The sequence below is a fragment of the Amblyomma mixtum genome, chromosome 9 (assembly GCF_055824585.1).
Source record: "Amblyomma mixtum isolate Tamu chromosome 9, ASM5582458v1, whole genome shotgun sequence".
NCBI lineage: Eukaryota > Metazoa > Arthropoda > Arachnida > Ixodida > Ixodidae > Amblyomma > Amblyomma mixtum.
This window is the reverse complement of record NC_143020.1, coordinates 82,210,973-82,235,545: the sequence shown is the minus strand read 5'-3', so window position 1 is coordinate 82,235,545 and position 24,573 is coordinate 82,210,973. Positions and strand designations below refer to the sequence as shown.

At 42.4% G+C, this 24,573-nt stretch overlaps 1 protein-coding gene across 1 annotated transcript in view; it reads right to left on the bottom strand.

Moving 5' to 3' along the window:
• Window positions 1-24,573, bottom strand: part of Hn (phenylalanine hydroxylase) — an 85,060-nt gene that overhangs the window by 25,653 nt on the left and 34,834 nt on the right. The window contains exons 4-8 of the mRNA XM_089560616.1: window positions 14,008-14,102; window positions 12,158-12,225; window positions 10,954-11,004; window positions 5,367-5,512; window positions 1,258-1,393 (exon numbers count right to left, since the gene is read on the bottom strand). Coding sequence (XP_089416742.1) covers window positions 1,258-1,393; window positions 5,367-5,512; window positions 10,954-11,004; window positions 12,158-12,225; window positions 14,008-14,102 — 496 coding nt within the window. The remainder of the gene's footprint in view (window positions 1-1,257; window positions 1,394-5,366; window positions 5,513-10,953; window positions 11,005-12,157; window positions 12,226-14,007; window positions 14,103-24,573) is intronic.

Sequence of the window (24,573 nt, the reverse complement as noted above, 5' to 3'; positions counted from 1 at the left end):
TCTGCGTGAAAAACGACGATTGTCAATAGCACCACCTTCTATTAGGGCCACCTATTATCAGCGGTACTAAGTGTACATGTGACCAACAACATGGTTCTACTTGACATCGGACCGAAGTTGAGATTTTGATATGAAGGAGGCATATTTGGGGCAATGAACATCATGAAGTCTTAGTAGCATAATAGTTGAGAGAAGAGTAGCCGGCTTCGTGGGGAAAGAGGAGCTCAGGTTGCGACCTACCAGATACATGTAGGCTGTAATAAAGGCACAAATTGTTTCAGTAGCGAACTGGCTTGTGCACTCCGATAAAATCCGAGAGTTAGGAGACTATTGTTGTGAAAGCGCCTTTGTAATAAGTAACTCCATCAAAAATATTTTTCCATTATCCTCGCACAGTTCCGTTGCACTTATAGCGTTGTTAACGTCTACTGTATCTCGTAGATATGTAACGATTATTCTTAATTGACAATGATTTATTTTAAAAAAAGCCACAAAGCGACACTTCCATGCAGAGTAATATGAATTGTCTCCTTCACGTGGAGCTTTTTTCGTCCGCCTATCTTCTTCCTACTTTCTGTTCTGGTGCAGCCGTGAGTCGTATACTGACCGGTAAGAAAGTTACAGCTTTAATTTTTTCCGTCTCATTCCCTAATAATTTTTTTCCCGAGAGACGTTTCTCAGAGGTGAGATTATTCAGAATTTTCTTGCAATTTACAGTGATGTGCCACTTGCGTCAACTTTTCGGGTTTTGTTTTAACAGCAATTAATAATTCAATGGATATGGTGAGTTACTTTCACTGGTTATGATATAGTTGTAGTTTTAAATAACACTGGACAGCAACCTGATGGTTCATTTGATGTGCGCATTGTAGTAAGGATAATAAAACTGGAAAAAAACTTCCAGAAGGACACAGCAGCTGTAGCTCAGTAAAGGCGCCTTGTGGTTACCAGTCACACCGATTTAAGCCGGGCCGCCGCGGTGGCTCAGCAGTTATGGTGCTCGGCTGCTGACCCAAAGGACGCGGGTTCGATCCCGGCCGCGGCGGCTGGAATTTCTTTGGAGGAGAAATTCTAGAGGGCCGTGTACTGTGCGATGTTAGTGCACGTTAAAGAACCCCAGGTGGTCGAAATTTCCGGAGCCCTCCACTACGGCGTCTCTCATCGCCTTAGTCGCTTTGGGACGTTAAACCCCACAAACCAAACCAAACCGATTTAAGCCGGATCTAACACTTCCTTTTAGTTTGAAAAAGTACTCACGGCTCCGGTGTGTACAGTGGCTGGGACGGATGCCGGATGTATTGTGTCGAGTGGAACACGCGGAACGCCAGTCCAGCCAAGAAGTCACGTGATGACAGAAGTCCTGCCACTGGTCGGAGAGAAAAGCCAGTGCAGTCTGTGCAAGGAAGAGAGGAAACAAAATGAAATGAGTAACTAAAGCTGCTGTCATAACTTTGCAACCAAGTTCGCGGTTTTTGTGGACAGCTTCTATATCACGATTTAGGTCCGCAGTGGTATTGCTGTTTGCTTTGAAAACAATCGCGTTTGTTTATTAGTTTATATACACGCCCTTAAAAATAGATTTATCGGAACGCCTTCCAAGAAGAAAGATCAAAAGTCAAAAATGAAAGTCGATAATCGCGTAGGAAAAGCTCAGAAAAGGGCAGAAACACACACCAATATGGTTCTTTTTCAGGTAAGTTTGCCAACCAGCTGTTAAGCGAGCTACATATGTTCGCAGTAGATAACGAAAGACGTCTGGAATTGTGTTTTTGACACTTGGTTTTGGTATACTTAATGAATATCCACTACAGAGAAACAAGCGAGTTTAACCTGGACTTTGCAGAAAAATGAAGCTTCATGGAACCAATTTTTGGAAGCTGCCCAAGTAGGGGCCGCAACTAATATTGCATAGAACGACTTGGAGTGAGACTAGCAGCAACAAGGGCGACTGCGTAATAATCTTTTAGAAGAGAACGGGTGAATATTCCTTAGCGTAAATGTGCTGTTAAAATGTCACGTGCAATATATTGGTGTACAGTTGCGTAAAAAGAGCTCTTGACTAACACATTTAAATGGTATCGCTCAGCTTTTCTATCGATCGGTTTGGTTTTGTACTATGCTTTTGCAAAATGACCTTGGATTTACTGAATATTGTACGCATATCCAACTTGCTCGCTGACATGGTTGTAATTCGCAACCTGCCCCAGTACTCGCAGTCATCGCTTACACAAACCTTCGAACAGTTTTGAAAGAAGAAGAAAAATTGAGCTGTAATTGTTGTCTTCTAGGCTCTCCCGGGGCTCACACTTGCTTCTTATTCGTCGTATGTATTCAGATTTTTGCAGTATACAGGAAAGCTTTTCACAGCGGCTCGAAGCAGCGCAAAAGGCGGGCTCGACAAAGAAATCGCCATGCTCCGTTAGAAGAAGTTGTTTAAGGCTATGTCAACGGCACGCGACCGCACCGGAACACGCAATCTCTTGCGTATTTGCCAGGCAGTAGACTGAAAATGACTTCTTTGCGATCACCACCTACTGTAGTTGGTTGCGAGACCAGCCCCCCGGGGACTTTCTTTGAATTCGAACGAACTTCCCGGTTCGAGAGAAAGGTTATTTTCTTTTTGTGTGTGCCTAAGATACCAGCGCCCTTGTAACGCACCACTTGTCACTACCATGCGCTCAAACCTATTGCCTCAGCAGCTGTTTTATATCTTGCTTGAAAAATCCGCTCCCTATTGTGGGCTGAAACTGCTCTTGCAAGAGCTATGGGGAAATAGCTGCTGGCTGCAACCTTTCTTGTGAGCTGCGGGGGCTCAGCTGCTTCCATGTGGAAATACGACGTTGACAGGGGCTAGTCTTCGAAATACCAAACAGTGTCGTCTGTATAGCAACCTTTTTCTTTCTATCAATTCGAGGAAAGTTGTGCATGTGCGCAGTTTTGGTAAAATGGAGTTGTGTTTATACTGATCCCTCGATATGAAGTTGCGGGTGCCGCCGCGGTGGCCGAGTGGCTATCCTGCTCGGCTGCTGACCCCAAAGACGCGGGTTCGATCCCGGCCACGGCGGCCGCATTTAGGTGGAGGCAAAATGTAGAGGCCCGTGCGCTGTGCTATATAAGTGCATACTAAAGAACTCCAGATAGTCGAGATTTCCAGAGCCCTCCACTACGGCGTCTCTCATAGCCTTAGTCGCTTTGGGACGTTAAACCCCTATAAATAAAACCAAGTTGCGGAATGCATCGAAATGAAACGCACTTAAGAAGAAAGTAGAAGTTGTACGGAAGATGTGCTCCTTAAATTTCAAGAAATAAGGCGCTACAAAACACACGAGACAAGGCCGGAGGACGATACAGGTGCCACCCCTGGAACTAATCCCTTCCGAAGGAAAAAGACATAGGTTCTTGCCTGGTATGTAGAATGCACAATGGCACAATGTGGCGCAGCTAAAGATCATGAAACGCACAGAAAGACAGGCACAGTGTACTAGAAATGTAGTTAGGTAACTTTTGTTGCTGGGCTAGTTAGATATGCGTCTTACACTTTCTACTGGTAGGATATGGCAATGTGACTGGGACGATTGGACAGGAATAAAGCTTATCACAAATTCCTTCCACGCATTCTAGGTTATTGCCGGAAGTAGGGAGGGAGAACTTACTCATTGTAGTTAAGCGGAAAAGTAACTCGAGCGAAGTGCCGGGCCCATTACCTTCCTCTTAGGTATGTCAACACCATGGCGAGTGAGCGTCACGTCAGGCCTTTTATCTAAACGAGGTTAATGTCGGCTATGCACGCAACTTCAGTTGCTTCCGCTACAGAAGGGCTTTTAACTAGCTAGCGCCATTCGCCGTGACATCATGTTGAGGCTGATTTATCATGGAAGCCCTTAAGTGCACTGCGTATTTCTGCGTTACGTGAATCTAACTAGGCAGGAAGCATTTTTTTATAGAAAATAAACAAAAGCATTGCGAAGCAGAAAATAACAATAACGGTTGTGCAGTGCACAAATTTTCCAGCTCAGTGTGAGAACTTCGTCAGCCGGGTTACATCATTTGGTAAGATGGGACCAAATTTTTTGAGAAAATGTATGTAGTGGTTAGGCGAAGTATATATATTTTTAAGGGAAGCTTACACAGATAAGATGACTCAAAAGACGCGGAATATATTTTGAATAGAGGCACGAGAGCTGGCTCGAACATTTTTTTTTTTTTGGCTGGAGCCTAGTCCCACTCAATATAGTAGCGCTTGGAAACCCTGCAAGTCAGCATACAATTGTGTGAAGAAACTTTCACACACCCTCAATATATGAGCCGGTAATGTGCAGAGGCCATCTATTTGATTGAATGAAAGCGTGTTCAAACGATGTGATCTTTAATAAATTAGTTCTGGACAGCATTTCACATGTTTTCAACTTATGACCACGTTAGTTGAATAAACAAGGGAGCTGAGGATCTGAAAAGGCTACCTCTGTTGAACCACAACATGGATCTAATTTTGCTCCGAAAAGGTCCTTTCTTTAGGCTGATTTTTTTTTTCTTTTCCTTCCACCGTAGAAGATTCTTCTCCAGCACCCACCCCTCCCCCTGACAGAACGAACCCTATGAGTAAAATCACAACTTTCATACACAAATTCAGCTGCTCAATTTTGCACTTAATCTCGCATATCAGAGACATTTTTAGCTTTAGGACTCTCCAGCAGCACGCCGTATTTATTGACATTTAGTAACTTTTTAGGTAGTAGACTTTGCTAACAATTCGCGCTGGTTTGCGTGATGCCTTCATGCCCAGTAGTTTTTTAATCTTATTATTTTTTAAGGTCACAAGCACTCACAAGAAGAAAGTTTTTATGCTTTAACCATTGGCCTATTTGTAGCACAAACATGATCATAATAAAGGGGTTTGAACTGTAGTTAAAACATTTAACGAGCCGTCTCATTTTAGGAGGTCCTGTCTAAATTGGCGTTTAATAACCTCAGCAAACTATAAGAGCTTGCCCTTGCCCTTAAGGGCTTGCACTTTGCAATTACGGAAATAAAGTTTGTGATTAATGATATTTAGATATGTTAAGTAATTAGCATGATTCCCGTAATTAGCATGATTCGATCACCCGGACATTCAATAATTCCGTCCTACGGCATCAGACCCTGCTGATGTTGTATCTGGACAACAGCCTCAGTTAAACGGCATCTCATCGAAGGTTCCTGATCGATTTAAACTTCTTCAAAGCATTGTAACGAACTGTCCGACAACGCCTGTGTTTGGGTGAGGCATCGTGTTGCGGGTGCGGAATGCCGTGAGCGTTTAATCACTGCGGCGAATATCTGTTGCATAAGAGAACAAATGTTATCCTTTGGTGACGAAAGATTCTCACCCCTGAGGAAGTTGGAGACATCTTCGAGCTGTGGCACATTGTCCTCCCGGTAGCCGCAGTTTTCCATTAGGAGAGGGAAGATGTGGTTGTGCTCGCGACAGGCGTGTGTCTTGTAAAGCTTGGTCAGCTCGTGGAACACCGTGCCCCTGGCGGTAGAGTAAACAGCAAAGATGACACAAGTATACACGCTGAAGACATATCTGTGGTCTGTCTTGGTGCTTGCGCGAATTACATCGCTCTGCTTTTCAAATCATGCTATAGATTAAGTGAAAAGTTGCAAAAGATAAATGACAATCATTTGACGTTTAACAGAGAGTATTAGCTTGGAGGCTTTACGTTACGCTTATTGGATGTCTGCGGTGTCAAGACCTCGGCTGCCAGATGCGACATTAAAGAGCCGCACCTAACTCTTGTCAAGTCGCACCTAACTAGCAATTGTGGCAATATATTTATGTGCTTGACATGCCTCCGAAAGCGTTGTTCTTAGGGAGTTGACATAAAATCAACAAAACATAAGAAATACCGAAGCTTTTTTACCATGTAAACCCGAAATATATGCAAAAGCGTAGGGACCTATTGACACGACCGGATAGTTCGGGTAGGCTGAGCTCAACTCAAGTATTTAACCACAGCACTCATAAATTTCATCAATACAAGAGGTGGGCGCAGCCTTGTCGTTTTATGACCGTATTCTTTTCCTGCCGAAACTGAAGCCTGTACGAAGCACCTAGTTTTCTTTCGGATACGGCTTAAGCCTTGAATTCATTCAAGAAGGGGTTAGCGGTACACATCTCATTGCGGTTCGACAAGAAATGAAATTATAATTCCCAATAGGAAAGCAGCTTACAGTTCAATTCGCCTATTGAATTAAACCTCACACGAGGGCATCAAACACTGAATGAGATGGTGCCTAACTTGGCGCACAGACGCGTTGTTGTTGGAATCAGATATTTAAGGCTCAAAAATATATAGACAAATAATCAGCGTCGTTTTAGGTATTATTTTTTCAATTTCATGAAGTATCAGTCACACAAGTTTCGAAAAGCACTGAGTACTGAGAGCAACTTCTTTTATTTGAGGAAATTGTTGACGGCAACATATTAGTGTCAATCAGGAGCCCGGTGGTCCTCCCCAGAGAAGCGGATTCAGTGTGATTACTACAGTGAGTCTTCGATGTGAATCATGGGCTTACGAAGTACTTGTCCCTAAGATGGCGTGTACTATCTCGTCCTCCATGAAGATCTGAGTAATGTTGGAAGGAAACAAGAGTGCTCTGTGGGTTTGCTTAATAAAAGTTTAGCCCCTCGAACACATACATCAGTGCGAGGACTCCACAGATCACTTAACTGTATGCACATATTATTTATCAAACTAACTATGAAGCGGCTGCTGTCAGGAGGCTGATATTGTCTTTAATTGGTGCTACTATGTATTAAAAGGAACACGTATAGACCCCCGTACATTTTGTTTTCTCATTAGGTGAGAAGTAGAAATATTCTAGCGTTCGATTTTCATTTCCTTCCGTCTTATTCACTGAATTTTAGTTAAGCTTTAGTTTCTGTTTAGTTTTCCACTTGACGACCGAAGAGACCTTCGTCTCCGTTGAGGCCACCGAAGCACCGAAGTTAGCGACTAGTTAGTTGCTGAGCTTTGCTATCACTACGCCACTGGTTCTAGCCTTTTACGCTAGCACTTTGCTAACCACTGGTTGCGCATTATGATGTGTGGGGTGTTGCAGCCGGGCACGTCTTCTGCGGTAATATGCAATGCCACCTCCGATTATCTGCTTGACATCGTCGATGCTCGTATACCTCGTTGGGTTCTATGGTTGTCTTCAATTGAAATACTATGTTTATTGTGTCAGCACCTATACAAGAGAGCACACCAGTAGTGTCTTACTCCAAATTGCAAGTAATATTAGGTTAGGAACACAATTGAGAGTTCGAAGGAAAGACCTCTTGTGGAAGCAAACTCCAGCATTTGGGAAAAAAGCACTAGCTCACCAAGAAAATATAAGATAAAAAGTAGGGGGAAAAATTAAATTACGGGAAATATATTTGTGCCTCAGAGCAGCAACAGATGCTTTGTCCGCAATAAGGTACTAATTCGATTGCCTTTCTTTGAAAAGGATTACTGCACGCCTAATTTATAGTTTTGGTTGCCATTTGGGAGTCAGTGGGCTGGAAAAGTGTAGACAGAGTTCCTCTTCAACAACAATAACGACGAATCTTAATAAATGTTATGGCCTATTATTTTCTAACGCTGTTGTGGTACGTTAGAAGACCTGTTGTTTTCTTTTAAAGACCAAATAAAAAAAGGCCTACTGACCGACTTGCGCTCGTATAATTTCTAATAAAAAGTTTTTACAAGTTGTCTGATGATCAAGTCTCTTTGTATGCTCACAACAATACAGCTGAAACATGAGTCACGTGGTAATGTGCCTGGGACATATATACGCTAAGTGCGCTATATATTTTCTTCATGGGAACAAATTCCATCAATTTTTGGTCTAAATAAAAATGCGGAGCCCGCAGTGGCGCTGACACATTACTACGTTTGTTCTTATTTTTCTCTGATGTTCTTAGCGAGCGCTTTTTTTTCTGCGGATTGTGTCACCAACACGAACCCTACTCCACAAGGAAGCAACCATTTGGCTAACATTTCTCTTATTCGTAGACTTCTAAACTTCTGTTTGCGATTGTGGATGTGGGTTCATTTTAACAGCAGGCGATAGTATTGTGAGCCATAATGAAAAAGTTGAAAAAACAAGAGGCTGAGATACTTTTTCCGGCATTATTTTATCAAATGCCAATACGCAAACATTACCGCAGCTTCTGTGCCATGCCCACAGAAGGCTCCTTCTCCGAGGAAGGCTTGTGAATTGAACATATTGCTAGAATTATGTGCAAGTACATGTCTTTGAACTAATTTAATTTGGAGGTAAGCATACCCGCTACCGCACCGGTCAAGGACAAAGACTTTCAACAGCTGTGCACGTGCCTAGAAATAAATAGAGAGTAAAATGACAATTCTGGCGTCTTATGAGAGGCTAGCAGACCATGGAAAAGCTAAGACGATAGGTTTTTATGTTTCTCGTATGCTCGTACTTCCTTTCATTAGCAACGCCTGTCTGAAGAACGGTTTAATTGGTGCTGCACTTTAACTGCAGAGACACTTATTTTGCTTCTATGCATACTGATCAAAGAGCTCCGAGCACAGCGGAGGATAATTTATGAGCATATCAAAAGCAGAGCGCTAATGAAGTGCTCCTCTATGCTTTCCTTTGCTTGGGTAGTCAATGCAGGGGATAACCCCTGATTATTATCATTCTTTGTTTACTGTTCATGCCTGTCTCAAGTTCCTTCTTTGCTCCTAGAGTAAGTTCATTAATTATGTGAAAAATTCTGCTTTGAGAAGGATAATATTACTTATAAACAATTTAAAATGGTGCATGGTGCGTAGAGAATGTACGATTTCATAAACGAAACTTTCTACTTATTCGGCGCAAACAGTACTCCTTGCAACATCTAAACTGAGCTGAAAAAAACATGAAAAAATACTTTTCTTCTAGTGTTTCAGCTACCGGGATAAAAATGCCGCCTTGACTTGTAATGTGACGATTGAATGATGAATTCAGTCTGTCAAATTGAAGACAAGTGGATCCAGTGCTCTGGAGGGGGATTATAGCTCGGGCGCAGTTAAATGTACATAGGCGCACGAGAAAAATATTCTGTTGCTATTAACAAGTTACAGCATTCCATTGCCTGGATATATTTCTTAGCGAAAAAAGGCTGTGCTAAAATGCATTTCAAACATATCGTGTTAATTTTGTACTAATTTTGCATTTTTGGTCTCTATAAGTAAATATTTTACTTATATTTTAATATTTTGAACATTCTTACAAATATGTCAGAAATACAAATTTTGCTCGCTGAGTATATTTATTTTACATTATAGATACTGTGAAAATATGATGTGAATACATTACCTTAGTGTAAAATAATGCGCTAATATGAATTAAACACATTACACTAAAAATATATTCAGTCCGGCTTAAGAAAGTCCTTCTAGTCGGCTTTCCTGGATGAGACTGATCGAAGTTAACTGCAGGACTAATCATTTACCCACCGACACCGCAATGACCCGAATAATGCGATAAGCAGAAGAAGCCCCATTCTTGCGAAAACGCGGCTTTGACGTCAATCAAGAAGAGTTCGAAGACGTTGCAAGGTGAGGTGACGCTACTTAAACGGGAAAGATGTCGCCACGCCAGAAATGAGGGCACAAAGTGACGTCAGCAAGGTGGAAGTGTTTATGCAAGTGGAATATTTGGCTTGCCTCGTATATACCCCCGGGAGACGACACATTATCTTGCCCGGTCAGGCGTTACTGGAACAAACACTGTGACCCCACAACCGTCGCACAAGAGCGCATCTGGTCGCGTTCGAATCTGGGGGGATGTACAACCGAATAGCTAGACGTAACTTGCCTCAGGCACCGGTCAGGAGCCGAACTGTCAACAAACAAATACCTGGACATCTGTGGGAGCCGGTCGGCCATTCGAGACGGGATCGTTTTCGCAGGCATTTTCGCGCCTTGAGGTGCCCATGACGCACTTGCCGGTCGAATGCTATCACGTTCTCTACACGTAACGTAATTAAGCGGTGATTGTCTTCCTATTAGAAGTTGAGAAAAACGAAAGGGCGGAAAAAGAAGACTTTGACTGTTCCCCGAAACGTGACTTCAAGATTTTTCCACGGCAGCTTGAAGGTGCGGTGCAAATATGTTTACGACGGCTGGTCGTTTGTTAGAATTAAAATAGACTTGGGACGAATTTACTTCGTATTTACCAAAGTAAACTCTTAATACATTTCCAACATGAAATAAGATTTCCGTCGGCCTCGTGCCTTTGCACTTCTTCAATCCAAATCATGCCTGACCAACGTGCCCAGCAGTTCATGTTATGCAAATGTGATTCCATGAAACGCGATATCGAGCGTCCGATTATTCTACAGCAGCTTGAATTGCGCTTCAAATAAGTTTACCAGGACTGCCCATTTGTTAACAAATTATATTTTGACCGAATTAATTTCATATTTACAAACGTGCAATTTTAATACATTGGTAGCATGCAAATGCGATTCCGCGAATGCTATTTCGAGTACTAAATTGTTCTGCGGCAGTTAGAAGTGTGCTGAAAATATGTTTACGAGAGCTGCCCCTTTGTTAGCACTAAAGAAAATTTTATATTTTATATTTACGAACGTACATTTTTACTACATTGGCAGGATGCTAAAACCGCACATATATTTTTCACTCATTCGAGACGTCCTTCAAGCAAGCTTTAGGCAAAGCATTTTTGGCAAATTAAAAATATATATTTCAAGTATGTAGCATCACATTTGAGGAACCTATTCTGAGAATATTTTTACTGCATTCAACAATAAAAAATATGTTTTAAAATACCATGTAAATATTCAGCCCTATATTCCTAACGTATTTATTTTCGCTATGGGTATCAAACCATTTATTTTTTGATAAGGCAAACTTTCTGGTCTGCTGAAGTCTGCTGTGTAGAAATACATACCATGTTTTCGTCTCTTCTTCAGTGTATTCGACCCTGGGAATTGGTTGCCCACTGCAAGAAAAGCACACAAGAATGCACTAGTGAGCAGTAAAGAACGATCAGAAGGTGACTAGCAACATTTTATACATGCGTGTTTCACAAAAATTTGGTACGGCTGAGAACAATAGGAAACCTTCCGAATAAAAGTTTCGCAGAAGTGGAAGGGCCAAAGCTGACAGCCCAAACTCGTCTTTGAGTAGACTTGCTTGACTTATGTACACTTTTTTCTTTTTTTTTTGTATAAAGCAAGTGCTCGGATACCTTTCAGCTATGCCAAATTGTTTTTTTTTTTATTGCTCACATAAGTTTGTCAAATTCATTCAAACCGCCTTTCTTCTCGTACTAACATTCGGGGAATTTTCCTGTTTCGTAAGTTTGCCGTGAGGATTTCGGACGCTGGCATGACCAACATTATTAGACGAGAAATTGTAATATTAGAAAATTGGGAGTTACTCTTATGAAAATATTGAAGGTAATGATCAGTTCTTCCAATGTGTAGAAAAACCTCTCTTTCAAAGTTTTTCATTGCCCAAATAAAGCAGTTAAGGCTGCCATTGAAAACTGATAGAGAACGCTTTTGACGATCGCAAAAACGTTAAAGGCAAAAAAAAAATGCAAGCCAGTTGCCACTTTAAAGATCTGCGGATATGCCGATTGTTATAATGAAGTCTTAAAATATATTTAAAAAAATGCGTTCATAAATTCTGTCTTGTTCAAAAATTCTTTTGTCCAGAATCGCTGATATTTTGAGACAAGTATTTGTTTCAAGAGGAAGTTCATGTTTTCCTGCCGAAGGAAGAATATGTTCTTTATTCTCCCTGAAACTGAAATATTCATTATTTTTATTCTATGCATAAATTGCTGAGAACCAAACCAATGCACGGCTGGAAATTTTACTTTGAGCTGTCTGCTATGAAGAACTCGGCCTTTACAAGCTTGCGTGTTTTTCTCATTTACTTCACGTCACCAGCAATGCGCTCTTTTCTTTTTAGCTGTAAAGTCTAACGCAACATTTAGAAGTGCATTTTAGTGCAAAAATATTGCGCGTTTCTGGAAGAAATTTTGAACAAAAAGCATTACCAGCACATTATAAAAAGAATTAGGATTTAATTGATCACATGTCTTTTGCTGCGTTTTGGCAGAAGCGAAAAAAAAAAAAACTTACTGCTTGTAGGCGTAGGCGATGTCCGCGAAGTATTTTCGTCGCTGGCGGTATTTTTCATCGGTGAATCCCTTTGGAGGAGAAAGCCAGAATGCAGAAAGTTGTAAGTATAGGAATGAGATGTAGGAAAGAGGTCATGAACGTTAAAAAAAGAACTAGAAGGCTCTGAGGCAATTTGGAGGTTCTTAATGGTGAAAGTATTTTTCTAGATGTTTGCACCCGCATAGAGCCACCACATGCTGTCGCTTTGAAAAAATACGTTCAAAATGTGTAGGCACCATTGGAATGGCCTATTATTATTATAGCTCTCTTGAATCCATGGCGTGACGCTTAATTTATGACACCGTTGAACTGTGTTATTTTCTCATAGGGATGGAAAAAAGAGCTGGTGAAAGAGCTTGGAAAATGAAGGGGCAGCGGAGGGAGACAAGAATAAATTAAGAGTTATACTTTGATTCTTGCTGGCTATGGTGGAATTATTTTGAAAAGTTTCCTGGTGTAACTCGAGCTAATGTTAATTTCCGACCTTGCGAAGTTTCCGGGAGTCAGATTAAAACTCCCTACAGCCTGAAATAAGAAGTGATGAGAATTTGAAGCGCGCTCAAGAAAAGCGTTGGCTGTGTTCAAGGGTACCCTACTGTACCATAAAAGATAAGATTTCCTTGAAAAACATTTGAAGATCATGTTACTCAGAGCAGAAACAAAAGTATAACAACCCGCTATAACATTTTCAGCCTGTAAGTATATAAAGGCTTAAATGAAGCTAGCTCTTGTTTACTGAAGCAGAATTTTCTTCAGGGACTGTTCGCATAATCCCCGCGCGGCCCATGCATGAAAGACTAATGACTACTTTGTGCTTGGAAGCTGAGAAGCCTAAGGTTACTCCAGTTACAAGTCGCTGCATTGAAGCCGCTGACAAGCTAAGCTGCACGCAGTAATGGAAGCTCTTCCCTGAGTCAGCTTTACCTTCTGTCTCTTTAAATACTCGCCGCTAATGACCAACCACCTCGGTTTCTACTTCTTCATTCTTTTCTTCATTATTCTTTTCTTCTTTACGCGCCTGTTTTCATCAAACAATATTCTAAACACACTTCGGCGGGTAATAGACCTAAGCCTACGGTTTTCTCTACTCGGTTCCGTGTTGTCTCCCCTCTATGGGGATGTATCACTGTGAGTTTTGACAGTGGTTTCTGCAAAATGGGCAGATTAAGGTATATCAGAAACGCAGACCTGCACTCACTGTTAAAAGAGTGCTTTCGCAACTAACGAATTACACGAACGAATGTTAAATAACATTACACCAGGAAAATAATAAAAGCTGTAGTCTTGCAATTGATGTGGCAAGGTGAAAGTCGTAAAGAATGCGCTGAACTCAATTGACTCGAAAGAGGAGAGTGGACCTTCGAGTCCAGAGTAAAAAATAACCTGACAATGGTGTATACGGCCTCGATATACAAGCGATAGATGAATGTATGGATATGAGAAGCGTAGCCTTTCAAACGGGGTGTTGGCAGTTGCCCCCACGCTTACCTTATTTTGCTTATATTTGTTCAAGCAGTCCGGTTAACGTATGGTATTATCTTTGATTGTGTCATTTTTGTTGTTGTACAGTTTTTAATTCTTAACTTGTAACCTTACGTTGGCGCCCTGCTTTGGAACCGGCAAGTTTCCAAAAACGTTTTGTGACCTCATGCATCTGATTCTTTCGATTTACCATCAGCATCTCTAAACTCTAGGGCCTGAGGAAACCTGATGTCGTAGGCATCGACATCGAATGGATACTGTCATATTCTGTTATAAAATGTTAAATTGTTACTACAAATTTGCCACACACTGCACACTGCGACACCTACCGGATGGTCAGCGTCCAGTTCAGATCCGTAGCTGAGGATGTGGTTTGCAAAAATGTCCAGGTCCTTAATTTTTCTTGGGAACCAAGGTACAGCGTCTGGAAAAATAAACGTAACCAATAAAAACAATGTCTTTGGATCTTCGCGTTGGTCTGCATGCTCTAGCCTCACGTTCCACTCTTCCCACTCCTTTCCTTTGTGTTATTTTTTTTTCACTTCCTTTCGCCTCCCTGGAGTCTACGCAACCAGGCACACGGTGATTAACCTTCCTTTTATTTCACTACCTATTTGGGCCCCTGGTTCAGATAATCGATGAAAATGCAAAAAATAGCATTCTTTTTGAACGTTCCTCGGATGTGTGCACTAGTGAGTGTATTTTAGAGGAGAATCCTGCTTCTTGAAGAGACAAGTAGACTAAGAGCACGCAATCTGGGGCCAACGACACAGGCCCCTTGTTTCTGTCGGCAGAGACAAAACGTAATTTTTAGTTCTTCAAACTTTATTCTTGAAATAGTTTTATTCTGCCCTCAAGAAGCATGGCCACGTACTGTAAACAAGCGCCAACTACTCCCTATTCTTTCATTCTTGAGATTATGTGTCCCTCGAAGAAATCATCAATTAATATTAATATTAATCTATTTTTCAATCACAAACGATGGAGGAGGTCGTGTGTAAAAGCTGCAAGACAGCTTGACCCGAGCCCGCGGTCCCCTCTACAAGGAAATACAAGACATGAGCATTAAGACATGTTTAGAAATAGAAAACGAAAAAACTACTTTTTCTCTCTAAGCAATAAAAGACTGCAAGGAAGAAAAAAATCAACATTATTTACATTCATGCAATACAAAATGCCGTAGTTTACGAGCCGTAGTGCTACATAAATGAATTCCAGATGTATTTAACTTATCAAGAAGGGTATGTAAAGTGTAAGACGATGCTTCCATGCAATGATTGGCAAGAGGAGTGACCGCCTTCCAGAATACAGCGTGGCGTTTAGTATGGGATGTAGCGTTTGGTTCCAGCTGAGGAAGGTTGCGAAAAAATGTGGCGGTTTCCTTCTAATTCAGGCTTAAATGCGACATTTAGTCTATAATTATATAATTTTCATGCAGGTATTATGCTTCTTGAAGGAAGAGATTGTGAGTATGAGAGCGATAATGAACATCAAAAAGAAGCCTAACTGTCTTTTACTGCAGCATGAACACATTCCCAACTTTGTTGCTGCTGTAGAGCTTCATACTAAAGAGCAATAACAGAGATGAGAATAAACAAGAGTATTCTAGCCAACTTTTTTTACGGTAAATGGTAGTATCGTTCTTCATCGCGATAGAGCCACAACAACACTTGACAGTTTAGGGCAAACCATATTGATAAGAATATTTCAAAGCATATTTTGCAAAAAAGTAACTCCAATAATTTTGATACTTCTTACTACTATTGAGCTGCCATACATAAGATGCACGCTGGAATTCAGATGTTTTGATTTCGGACTAAACCGTACTGCCTTAGATTTATTGGTGTTTACTCCGAACTGGTTTCATGCAGACCATTCTTTAAGTTTTTCTAGACAGAAGTTAGCTGTGATGCCGGTGTGCTCACAGTGGACCCGAAAATATGGTTTAGTTTGGTTTTATGGTGCTTAACGTCCCAAAATGACTCAGGCTATGAGAAACACCGTAGTGAAGAGCTCCGGAAATTTCTGCCACCTGGGGTTCTTTAATGTGCACTGGCATCGCAAAGTACACGGGCCTCTAGAATTCCGCCTCCATCGAAACTCGACAGCCGAGGACGGGATCGAACCCGCGTCTTTCTGCTCAGCAGGGCCGGAAAATATATGCTGGATAGATCATCGTATAAATTATACTTGGCTTGAGTGGCCGTATTTACAAGATCATTTATATAGATACTAAAAAGGAAAGGTCCGAGAATGCTGCCTTGAAGTACACCTTTTGGAATCGGTTTTGGGTCGGAACTGTGATCGCCTATTCGGACATATTGCGGGTGATGTTCGAGGTAATATTTTATGAGGTTCATGCTATGGTCCTATACTCCGTACATTTCAAATTTCTTAACAAAAATGACATGATCGACACAGTCAAATGCTTTCCTGAAGTCTACATGCAGGCCAAATGAATGCACGTTACATGCAAACTGAGATAAAACGAACACTTTTTGTTCCAGTAAAGCTAGTTCTTTATATCTGTCTACACTTAACTCAAATTGGCCTGGAGGTAGAAGGTTATACTTGTCAATAAAATCTGAAAGGCGGTCATGATTTATTCTTCTAAACCGTTAAAAATATAGGGAGGCATGAATATCTCTCAGCGAAATATTAATATATCTTTGATACCGCAAGCACTGCATTCGAGTGCGCATGTGATTATGAGGACATAGGAAGGCACTCTCGCTTGACAGAGTAGGTATTAGGGACTAGCCGTCCTCATACTAAGAATTCGCTTGTAGGGGCACCTCTAATTCCATTGTTCAACCGGGGCTAATGTAATTTGCTTGTGGCGTGAACGCTACCTGCTGTCAAAGAGCACTCCATTTTACATTACGGCGGGTTCCTTTTGATGCTGAGGTAGTCATATACTAATGTACTTAAGTAGTCCAATGTATACTGACATATCATGAGCCCGAATCTGGAACGAGAAAAAGCACTCAGGTCGGCAGGGGGGCCAATTAGATCATTTTTTTACTGATAAGACAGGGTGTCAACGCAGGTTAGAGGGCGCGTGTGCCTAATAACATGCACCGTAATGCGAGTAGACACTGAAAGGAGCCTCATCCTCGCGAACCTGCTCTTTTGAAGCACTCTTTATACGAGGCACACAGTCGAGGCTTCGATCGCAGAGGGCAAAAGCCAATTTGCTGGAACTACTACGGCCTCTTTGAATTGCGCTTTGATGATATGGAATTTGCTTGACGCTGCAGAGCGCTCCAGAAGAATGTGCCGTGACACCTGAACGTGCTCCTAAAATTCATGAACGAAGCACGAATGAGCCAGAACATTGCCTTTCAAAATGACTACTTGCAAAGACTTCCTTTCCTATCGCCTTGTTCCTCGGATGGCTCTGTTCAGATGTTGCGATATATTACGACTCTAAGCGGGTTATTTTGTGCTTAGTTATGCGCCTATGTTTATCGTTTTTGTGCCTTTAAAGGCCGTATTTTGCAGCCATACTACCTGACAAAGGCCTGCAACAAATTCCAATATAAATATTACAATGGCCGTTTAAGATTTGGCGACATTTTTAATTAGATCGTCTCTGTGAAAGCGTTTTTTAAGATAGCGACGAGATAAACCGACATCCTTCGAGCCTGGTTCGCTAGTGAAGCAACTTTTGGTCCCGGAATAATTAATCGTGGAAAACCAATAAGTAGACCACCATGCAAAGGAACTATTTGTTGGTGACTACTTTTAAGCAGTGACTATACGACGGCAGGTAAAAAAACCTTGCGTCACTGCAGTGCTTACAGGGATAATCTGGCGAGTGAGACAAAATAGTTGCACTCAAATGGCCATTAGGTATTCCTGATATCCGGTTATCTCCGGGCCTCAGCAGCAGTTGCATTCTCACAGTAGCGCAGTTGATTCAATCCCAGGCTGATTTATGGAACCAAATGCTCAGCGTTTTGGGGCATCATTAGTGGCTGAATGCTTAGATAGTTTCACCGCGTGCAGGATTGCCGATAGGGTGAATCCAACCCTCCCATCACCAAGCCAAATTAACCTCTGTTCCCCTTTGACGGTGAATTGTTCTCATCAGTACTGCCTTTTCAAGATTTGCCTTCTTTGGCGACTGTTGGGTGATTTCCTTCCCTAACGCTGACTCGAAGGCTGTGCTTGTGCGGGGTAATACTATGTTAACGTACGCTTAAACTTCAAAAAAGTGCTCTAGATTAGGTGAAATTAGGTTTCTATGCCCTTAATACTGTCTACATCATGTAGAGCCCTTTTACAAGAGCCCCCATCATCACTGCGGAGTTCCCTGGTGATCACAAACTCGCAAGTTGATCAATTAAATGAATATTCAACTCTTGTTTTCATAACAACACGACCTATTTTGGGTATTGTGGCGTCAACAGTCCTCCGTCAGTAAAATAAACCTGAGAGAAACTGAGAGAAAATAAACCTTCACTGCGGTCTATTGAAAACAATCAGAAGCAGGAAGGCACCCGTTTCACTCACGATGTTTTCGATACTTTCTGACTAGGGGCCTTAAGTTTTGTAGGAGCAAAAGCGGGTGTTGAATGCATTAAGATAAGTTTTGGAACTTAGTCACCATCCCTCAAGAATTTTCAAACCATATTTGCGCATTTGGTGGATTCAAAATCCGATGAAGAGAATGACTGGGTTCGGCGCAAATTAACAGATTCCATGAGAATTTTTGCCATTTTTCTGAAACATGCCTTCACCTAGGCATAGAACTTTCGTCATTAGTTTCGAGTTACGAGAAGGTATTTGTTCAGGATTGCAGAAAGCCCCAAAGTGCCATGCCAACCAGTAAGTAGATCTTTAGTAAAAGAATTCCATCACCATCTGGACAGTTTTTTTTTCGGTCTTCTTTGAAGTTTTCGCCTCTGTGTGCGTTACACGCTTTTTTTTTATCCATCATGCGACGGGTTGCACAGAAGCGTGATAGAACTAAACTACTCATTTACATTTGCGTCAGACGCTACTACCGAATTATTGAAGCGACTGCTGGAAGGAAAAAAAATAACGAAATATCCGCCGGACATAATTCGGCGTCCTTGAGCCAATTTGCACCAATTGTATGGGGCGTAGTGTAGCCTAATGATTCACGAATGTAAGGATTTAAGTTCCTTGGCTTCATTAAGAGGATATTTGTTCTCAACGCGGACGAAACGAGACCGTCCATCAAGCTCTCATGTTTGTCTATTCATTGGGGTGGTGTGGCTGAATGTCGCAACCATCTTACTGCATTTTTTTGCTCTCTAGGCATTGTTGATTCAGTTTATTTTCTTTGATGTGTTGTTGCTCAGAATGAGTTGCCCCCGCCCCTATGTTATATAATGCCTGGACGGGCGTTCAGCGTTACGTTGTTTAATCAGGACTCCAGCTGACATAATCAGTTCAGGAGGCGGGGAGAAAGCATAAACCTAAATATATTTATTTGCGCTGTCTATACACCCACATTCTAAGTCACACGCATCAAACAACGTAAATATAGAATGTGTACCAAGAAAACATAGTTGTCACAAAAAATATATTATTAATAGGACAATACATCATGAATCTTCAGAAAGAACGAGATTAGTAATGGTAGCTACCGCTGTGGGCACGCTCTCGAAGTGTCAAATACAAAGAGGAGCGGCGAACACTCAAATGATTGGTGCGTGCAGAGGTGGCGTTTATCTTGAAAGACGATTGAAGCGCAACAATGCATCGTATGCCGGGCCAAGAAATGCTCTTCTAAACCATTAGCACCCACGGTACAGTTTAAGAAGAATGGCAACGCTGGATTTTCGTCTTCTGGTATTACTGGGTAATGAGTTAGACGGCGTTCCATGGTTTTACGAAAGAGAGGTATGAATAGCCATGAGCTTAAACATTAACGATGCAAAAAAGGATTGTGATCGCAAACTATAGTCCATTCTGCTTCATTGTTTTACACAAGAGAGGTATGAATAGCCATGAGTTTAACCAGTAAAGATGCAAAAAAGTATTGTGATCGCAAATTATAGTGCATTCTCCTTCGTTCTGCCTCTAAATTCTATATTGGTCAAGTTGACTTCATCGTGGTATTTCTTTGTACAAATTATAGTTCCTTTTTTTTTCTCGCCTTCAATGACAGTTACCGCAGGTTGTATCCCTTTTCAGTAGAGCAGGACGGGAAAATAGTGCTGAACTTTTTTCCATTCCCATAAAATGCGTTAGTTGCAATTGTGCTCTCTTCTGTTTGTCTTGGGATTGTTGTACAGAAGGAAAGAATTCTATAAAAATTGTACTCACGTGTGTCGGTATCTACCTCGTTCGGGACTGTTCACGATTTTTTTAGGCGCGTATTGTGGAAAATCCCCAGTGATCCTAGAGTGCGACCGATAAGCGAGGGTAATCATAGTCTCGGAGTCTAGCGAATGTATGCGGCAGCGTCACCACTAGCTGGCATTGTTCTTTTATGCTGGGGAGCCGTCCAGGATGAACAGCTATTTTTTAGTTTTACGGAATCCTTTTTTTGTTTGCGCCTTCGTGTCGCCGTCTCTGAATGACAATGGTAAAAAAATATAGTAATTACATAGCATTAGGAGTTATTGATCCTTCCGCATAAATTATTTATTACAAGATTGGGATAGTTGCAAAAGAAAATAGACGCTTCTCGCTGAGCTAATCCGTTTGTCGACTCGGCTCCCGTGCCCAAGGGTATGTTTGGCTCAGCGAGCACCAAACAAAATATTTTTTCTGGCGCCTAGTGCCTGGTTCAGTTTCGATCAGTGTGGGTCTCAGACTAAGCTAATCAATAGGCCAGATCTCTGGAGCCCTGCGTGTTTACTTTCTGACCAATTACAGCAGCAGTCCCAGATGGTGAACACGGCTCCCTCGCGGCAAGTAGCGGCCAACTTGTTTCCTCATGGCAACTCCCCACAGTGAGATTACATGCACAACCGGAAATACAAAGTGCGCGCAGAACGGAAGTACCGGACTTCCCAAGCTACCAAGTAGCATGAAGGTCCGGTATGCGGAATAGCTGTGACGTTGTCGGAGATGAGGATTTCGCGTGGCCATTAAACTCGGCTTCAACGCATAGCTGCTCTTGAATCACTGCCAGACCTATCTTTTTCATAATTTCTCGCCCCATTCATTTTGCTGATTGCGTGGGTCTTCAATTCAATTAGGAGGATCGCAAGCGCGATCCTTGCTGTAGTGCTTCTTCACCGAATGTTCTACGTGCAGGTGTTGAGAAAAGAAAACATTGCTTAGGTACTACTCAGCCATGACAGTCTACGTGCTGCGACACAAGTGATGTCGATAGTGGCCCTGTTGGGGTCTCTTCTTTTAATGGAAGAGGGATTCATACAATGGAAGCTGTAAGGTTTGGTTTGGTTTATTGGGGTGTAACGTTCGAAAGCAACTCAGGCTATGAGGGACGCCGTAGTAGAGGGCTCCGGAAATTTCGACCACCTGGGGTTCTTTAGCGTGCACTGACATCGCACAGCACACGGGCATCTAGAATTTTGCCTTCATCGAAATTCGGCCGCCGCGGTCGGGATCGAATTCGCGTCTTTCGGGTCAGCAGCCGAGCGCCTTGACCACTGAGCCACCGCGGCGGGGCCGGAGGCAGTAAGGCGCAGAGCACCTATCGCTGTCTTAAATCAACCGAGAGGACGGTGGAAGGTCTAGGAGTTTTTCTCAGTTTTCTATACAAGCAGATCTTTCGTTGACAAAAATAATAAACGCAAAGTAGGGCCGAAAATCAATTTAATATAAATTGACGCAAGTGCAGTAAGATTTGGAAAGGAAAATCATATGTGAAACGACGAGAGACAGGAAGAGAGCAGAGGCGGTTAGGCAACAAATGCGTGTGAACAACCCAGCTAAAGTGAGAAAAAAATGGGCAGGCGCAGAGTGTGTAATGCGAAGGAAAGATATGAAAGTCTTTCAACTCTTTCAAAACTACTTTCCAGAATAATGGAAAAGTTACATTTTTGAAAAAGTTGTGAAGATTTGGAAGCAGTATATCCGTACACATGCCAAGGCTTAAAAGCAGTGGCCTCAGTCTACTACCACTGAAATGATTTAGAAGTTAAAGATACGTTGCAGCATTTCCGGCTGCCACTCTGATGTCATGCCAACGAAGCAGCTTACCGATGCATCTCAATGAAACCAGTGGAGCAATTGGTGCTGACAACAGTAATTTAGTAACCAATGAGGCTCAAACACCGAGGCTAACCAAAAAGCATCGAAAAAGCATGAAAAGAAACTGAAGACCGCGCAGCGTACTACGCAGACAGAAATTATCAGGGTAAAAGTGAGACACTAAAGAGCAGCAGGATTTCGGAACCCAATGTAGTTTTGAGTCTTTAAGTATGCGAGATGGATTTGGCCAGAAGGAACGCAATACTAAATTATTTCAGTGGAGTAGATTCTGACGAAAAAAGGGAAGTGTAGCTGGGAGTGATGCGACATGATCTAGGCGAGGTGTTAGAAAATTTCGTACGGCCATCTCCCCGCGGCTTTAGCATTAGGGGGGACTTGAACAGCTTTTGGTTATGTCTTTGCTATACGCTGAATAGACTCCTGGCAGTGAAGGTGATGATTGAAAATCACTGCTTATGTAACCTGGTGACTGGTACTCTATGACCCCGGCACCTCTAAGCAGAAAAGCCCGAACCGTGCCTAGATAGCAATGCTCTGTTCCGGAGCCCGCCATCCATTCCGGTACCCAACTTCCGAGGTGCAATAGGCGTTGTCGAGGTGCAAAACAGGGTGTGAGGGTGTTGAGTTGACAGCAACATCTAGAATGCACCAATGTGGGTCCCGGAAGATTGTTATTTAGAGTAGGCTTCGCTTGAGATGGAAAACATAGGCTACGTTCTGGCGCTGACGCGTCTGCTCATCGAATTTTCATGGCACAGGGAGGAAAATATTTACCTAGTAACCGACAACAACGGGTGAAAGAAAACAAATGAATGTATGTCAAGGGGTGGGGGGCCGTGTTGAGATGGAGTTGTTGTTTCGGGGGCTGCTTTCAATAAATCGGAAGCTCGACATCGATTGACACTATATTGGGATTCTTGTCCGAAGTACTCTGTTTTGATTAGTTCTTTGCGTGTTCTGTTGTGCGCGAGGAATGCAGGAGCTCGGTCACTGTAAAGACTTTGAAGTAAAAACGTAGAGCACAAGAAAATGGCGAAACTTTTAGTCAACCAAGGAAGCAGGAATATTCTTCAGACGTTGCTATCATATGAGCACTATTGATTCCGGATATCGGCTGGAACTTCGGAATTGGGCTCGCTTGATTTTCTTTTCTTATTGCTTCTAGCATTCCTGGGCATGCGGTTCCCTGCAGATCTGTATGAAAGCTCAGCGGGTGTCAACATCTCACACCGAGGGAGCAATTTTAAAAGAGAGAACCGAAACAGGCCTAGAAATGTGAGAGATGCGAGACATATATTCGCTGTCTCTAAAAAGAAGGCCGAAGAGAGACAGCGCATTTTGACTGTCAAACGAAACTCGTATGATCCTGTTGAATAAAACAGGTGTACTTGGGGGGGGGGGGGGGGGGGGGGGGGGGCGTGCGAAATATTGGCTGCGCCATACGAATCCTCAGGTCGCAAGAAAAATAAGAAACAAGCATAATAAATACAGCAATGTTTACCTCTAGACAACACATGCTTGAAAGTATTGAGCTTCAATAATAGGGATGGGTGGAAAGATAGTAAGATATGGAAAAATTTAACATGTATAATAAAATAAAATCTGGAACAACTCGCCGGGCAGTCATGCTTCAATGGGCAGTACAGTCTACTTTATCACTACCCTCTCTATATAGAGATCAAGATTTCGAAGTCCATACTTCACCTCTCTTTGACACCTTTTCTTAAGAGGGCGCATGGCTCCACCACCAGCCAAGTTAGAGGATTAAAAGCTGAGCCGAATCGCCGGCACAGTGAGAAGAGAGGGTACGCTGAGGCGAGTGCCTACTCGGACTAGTAGGCGCATATTTTCACACGAAGGAATGCTATATCATTTGTTCGTTACCACGCTCACAGTTTGTATTCCTATTCCAACGTCGTGTTTCTGTCGCGCCATTCCAGCCAGTGAAAGTAGGTAGGTTGAATTTCATAACACTAGAGACGTGGCGAGAAGACAGAGTTGAGAAAATGGCGTGATTTAAAAGCTGGAAAGGAAGTAAACGTAAGTACGATAGCTGTCAGTAACGTTTCATGAATGTTGCATGAGCTTGGGACAGAGAAGAAAATGCTGGATAATACACAACTGCAGTCTACAAAAGCAGTCACCCTGAAAAACTGCTTTCACATTAATTGCACCACCATTAAAATACGTACACGTCAACCATTATCAGAGCAGCCGGCGGCCTTTGAGAGAGCACTCAGAGGTGAAATTCTAATATAGCAAAATACGGAGCGCACCCGATACGGCGGTAAGTAGCAGCGGCCTCAAGCGTCAACGTTTGATGCGTCAGCGTGGATGAACTCACTGCATTCCTCTTCCTGCGTCAGCGCACACATATATTACCATGCCGAAGCAGACCATCACGCAACCCTTGCCTTCTGAATTAAGTTTTCGTGTCTTTCGCCTCGCTTGATAAATTGCATGCCCCCCGCACTTGCAGGCGAGGGAGACTGCAGACGATTTGCGAATCGGACACCACCGACCTAATGTACGGATTGCTGACGTGTGTTGATGAAATGGATCTCCCACTCATGAGATATAAGTCCACAGTTGGTGTCTTTCAGCGTAATTTTGTCTGTTTTATTTAATATTATATTCATCCACTTCGTCACTGCATAGTTCCGGTGTGCGACCAGATTTAGATGATTGCGACGCCCCCAATTGTTCCTTTTCATTTTTCCTCCTCTTCC